This window comes from Nipponia nippon, unplaced genomic scaffold (assembly GCF_047370975.1).
Source record: "Nipponia nippon isolate SJK-2023a ecotype South Korea unplaced genomic scaffold, ASM4737097v1 scaffold_12, whole genome shotgun sequence".
In the NCBI taxonomy this organism is placed as follows: domain Eukaryota; kingdom Metazoa; phylum Chordata; class Aves; order Pelecaniformes; family Threskiornithidae; genus Nipponia; species Nipponia nippon.
Window position 1 is genome coordinate 4,500,311 of NW_028262313.1, and position 4,201 is coordinate 4,504,511.

The 4,201-nt window shown below is 49.8% G+C and overlaps 1 protein-coding gene across 1 annotated transcript; it reads left to right on the top strand.

The window, feature by feature from the left end:
- KCNE5 (potassium voltage-gated channel subfamily E regulatory subunit 5) lies at positions 1 to 1,042 on the top strand. The gene has a single exon (XM_087748499.1). It carries the CDS (start codon positions 244 to 246, stop codon positions 559 to 561), a length of 318 nt encoding a protein of 105 aa, XP_087604625.1. The 5' UTR covers positions 1 to 243; the 3' UTR covers positions 562 to 1,042.
- The last annotated feature ends 3,159 nt before the right edge of the window (positions 1,043 to 4,201 follow it).

A 4,201-nucleotide genomic window follows, 5' to 3' on the forward strand; every position in this document is an offset into this window, starting at 1 on the left:
TGGGAGGCGGCAGCAACGCGGGCTGGGCTTCACACAGACAGCAGTGAAGGGGACGGCGGAGCCCTCGGTCACCAGGCAGCAAGGCCGCGGCTGACACCTCTCCTCAGAGGGCTCAGGCCTTGGGTTTCTTCCACCCTCGCTCCTCCCGACGCCCCCCGGCCCCGCCGCGCTCCCCTCGGGCCGCCTCAGCGCAGGGGGCGGGCGCCGTTTTCCCGCCGCCGGGTCTGAGGTAGCGGCCGCTCCATGAACTGCAGCGAGCCCCGGCGGCTGCAGGCGCTGCTGGGCGCCCTGCTGAGGGAGCTGCGCCGCGGCGGCAACGCCAGCGCGGCCGGGGCCGGGGCCGGGGCCGGGGCCGGGGCCGACGCCTCGCTGTACATCCTGCTGATCATGATCTTCTACGGCTGCCTGGCCGGGGGGCTGATCCTGGCCTACACCCGCTCGCGGAAGCTGGAGTCCAAGCACGACCCCTACCACCTCTACATCGAGCGCGACTGGGGCCGCGGCGGCCCGGAGCAGCCGGCGGAGGAGGGCGGCCCCGCCGAGGGCCAGCGGCTGATGTGAGCCCGCCGTGCGGCAGGAGCGGCGGCCGGCCGGGGCCCGGGCGGAGGAGGAGGAGGCGGCGGCCCGGGGGGCTTGGCGGGCCCCGCGGCGGCCGGGCGCCGTGAGGGGCTGCCGGTGCAGGCGGGGGGTGACGAGCGGCGTGTTCGTGTGCAGCAGCTCCTACGCGCTCAAGGCTTTTCCTGCGGCGAGGGAAACTCCTTGGATTGATTTGTATTGCTTTTCTACAATAAATGCCTGCATTGCGTACGTACAGAGACCTCGCTCATCAATCATCTTTAGATCTTAGCCGAACATCTTTAAAATCGGCTTGTATTCCACCTTGGTATCTGACCACAATGCTGCTACTGCGGGCAGCGTTTCACATCATTAAAGGCAGCTCCGTTATTTCTGTATTATGCACCCTTCTGTCACGCCAGAGCATCGATAGTGATGCCGGGTGCAGTGGATTGCAAGGGTCAGGTCTCATTCCGTTAAAGCAACGCTGGTTTAGTTTATGTGGAAGCATTTATCAAAACAAGAAGAGCTTAGAAACTGAAGTTGTTCCCATGAGGAAAGCAGCCGTACCTCAGCCTGGTACCGTGGCTTTGCCGATGCAGGGTCACTTTTAAAGCCATCAGTAACATCCTTCCACACGCAAAAAACTGCAATTCCAAGAATATCGTTGTACAAGTTAAACCTTAAGATTAAAACAACATACCGCGTATGCTTTCTACAAACAAACCTAGGCAGGCAAAGGCTGTTTCAGATGTTGTAGCTGTGTTCATAGTCTGTGATTTCCTGCTTTGGGTTTGGGGTGGGGTTTTTTTCAGATAAAAATTAATGAACAGTTCCAAGAACAAGTACCCTCACTAGGAATGCTGCACTACACAATACAAACTACTGTTTGGATTTTATCCAAACTACACTGCAGGAAAAAGAAGCTTTGACGTTAACTCCAAAGGAGAGATTTTTATGTTACAGACTTAGGTTTCCTATATAACACTGATGCATATTCTTTCCAACAGCAAAATGGTCTTAAGTTCTTATATTTGGCAACTACTGCATCTTGCTGTATCTACTATAACTTTGTGGGGAATCACTGTAAACCTGAAGTGATGAGTTTAAAAAAACCAAACTCCCTGCGAGGACTGGCAGTTATCGCGTCAACTTTGTCACTGTAGAAAACTACTGCAATATCCACAGACCAAATTACAAAGTATCATTAGATATCAAACAGTATCTTCTGAATACCTAGACATTTTAATAATTGAAAAGTATGGGGTGGGGAAAAAATTCAAGCTCCAGAAACAATTTCAATGGGAGTACACGCAGTAGTACCATATGCCAGCATTGTATCAGTAGGTGTACGTGGAATCTTTATCTCAGCAAAGAGAATGTAGTAGTCAGCATCGTGTGGAAAAAAGGATGTCAGAGAAAACAACAAACTGCCAACATTCTTAAAATCCCCTATCAAATAGGTAGACAACGGTAAAACTTCTAGTCAGCCACCTCCAGCTGCAAGGATGCCCACAGCGTCTCTGGAAAACGCAAGTGCTAACTTCAACCTGGACTTTTTGAAGAGCCATATGCAATATATATACACACCTATATATACACACACATATATTATATATATTTTAAGCTGCAAAAGCTGACTGTTTAATGAACTTTCACACTGGAATAACTAAAACACTGTATCAGCCCCCCAGAAGATTTTCCGTGAGGATTTCCTTCAGTACAATCAGAATTAAGCTGACCACAACCAAAGTGATCAGCTTAATTCTGCAAGATTCCTTCTGTAAGAAAGAGGGAATCGTTATGCATATCCAAAACCTTTTATTTAACCTGTCTCCGTGATTAACTTCTCTTTTTCTGCCTGACCGCTGCCCATCGGCTGGACTCTGGCCTCTAAGAGGCATTACAAACTAACAGCTTGCTTAGGAAGTATTTGGGAACTACAGTGCTAACTAACAGCTACCACTGCAGGCAGCTGGGGGAGACCAGAAGGGGGGAAAACTGCAGTTTTCTGAGTATAAGAGATTCGCACACATCAAAGCTTCACCGCACTGGACACTAAAATGTGTGCTTAACACGTTTTATTTCATATCAGCTGGTTACCAACTGCTTTCCACTGCTTCATCCTATAGACAAATCTGAAAGACGGTTGTGGCAGTCCCTCCGAGTCGGTGTCCAACAAATACCACTGATTACGTAGCTTCATAATCCAGCTGTTTGCTTCTCTTCCTGCCCCCCCCAATGCAAAGTATGTGCAACGTACTGTATTTGGGTCCTACCTAAAAAAAAAGGCCGCCCTTGTGAAAAAGTTCACCCTTCATTACACAGTTCACAAATAAGGAAAGCACAAGCCCTCCTGCCAAGTAACTAACAGAATGTCTAATTCTAATTATCTGCTGTTCTATCTGTACCTTTCAATACCTGAAAGAATCACAAGGTCTCGGTGAACTGTAGTAATTTGTGATTTACATCAGTCCATCTGTTCTCATAGTTACAGTTCAACCAGATGTTTAAATAAGGTAACACCATCATGCATTAACTGTAGCTTACACTGGAACAAGGTATACACCATATACAGAGATACGCTTGTATACAATATGCATCTACAAATACTTAAATATACAAATACATTTGGCTATATACGTGTGTTTATTCACTTCACACATTTCTAATCGTCATGATGTCTCCAGTAGATAATTTTTCAGCATTCTGTATAGGGACGCTGCCCGGTTGCGTAGGGATGGGGTCAGGAAGGCCAAGGCGCGGCTGGAGCTGACCTTGGCAAGGGATGCCAAGAATAATAAGAAGGGCTTCTACAGGTGTGTCCGCCAGAAAAGGAAGGTCAAAGAAAGCGTATCCCCCCGATGAGCAAGACTGGCAAACTGGTAACAACGGACGAGGGAAGGCTGAGGTACTCAAGAACATTTTTGCCTCAGTCTTCACTGGCAGCCTCTCTTCCCACGCCTCTCGAGTGGATGGACCGCAGGGCAGGGACTGGGGCAGCAAAGTCCCTCCCACTGTAAGAGAAGATCAGGTCCGTGACCACCTGAGGAACCTGAACGTACATAAGTCTATGGGACCTGATGAGATGCATCCCAGGGTCCTGAGGGAACTGGCTGATGTAGTTGCCAAGCCGCTGTCTATGATATCTGAAAAGTCATGGCAGTCAGGTGAAGTCCCTGAGGACTGGAAAAAGGGAAACACTGCACCCATTTTAAAGAAGGGTAGAAAGGAGGATCCTGGGAACTACCGACCTGTCAGCCTCACCTCTGTGCCTGGGAAGATCACGGAACAGATCCTCTGAGAAGCTCTGCTAAGGCACATGGAGGACAGGGAGGTGATTTGAGACAGCCAGCATGGCTTCACCAAGTGCAAGTCCTGCCTGACCAACCGAGCAGCCTTCTATGGTGGAGTGACTGCATCAGGGGACAAGGGAAGAGCTACGCATGTCGTCTATCTGGACTTCGGTAAGGCCTTTGACACGGCCCGCCACAACATCCTGCTCTCTAAATTGGAGAGAGATGGATTTGATGGGTGAACTGTTCGGTGGCTGGATGGTCACATCCAGAGAGCAGAGGTCAACAGCTCAATGTCCAGAGGGAGATCAGAGACAAGTGGTATCCCTCAGGGGTCCATCTTGGGACCA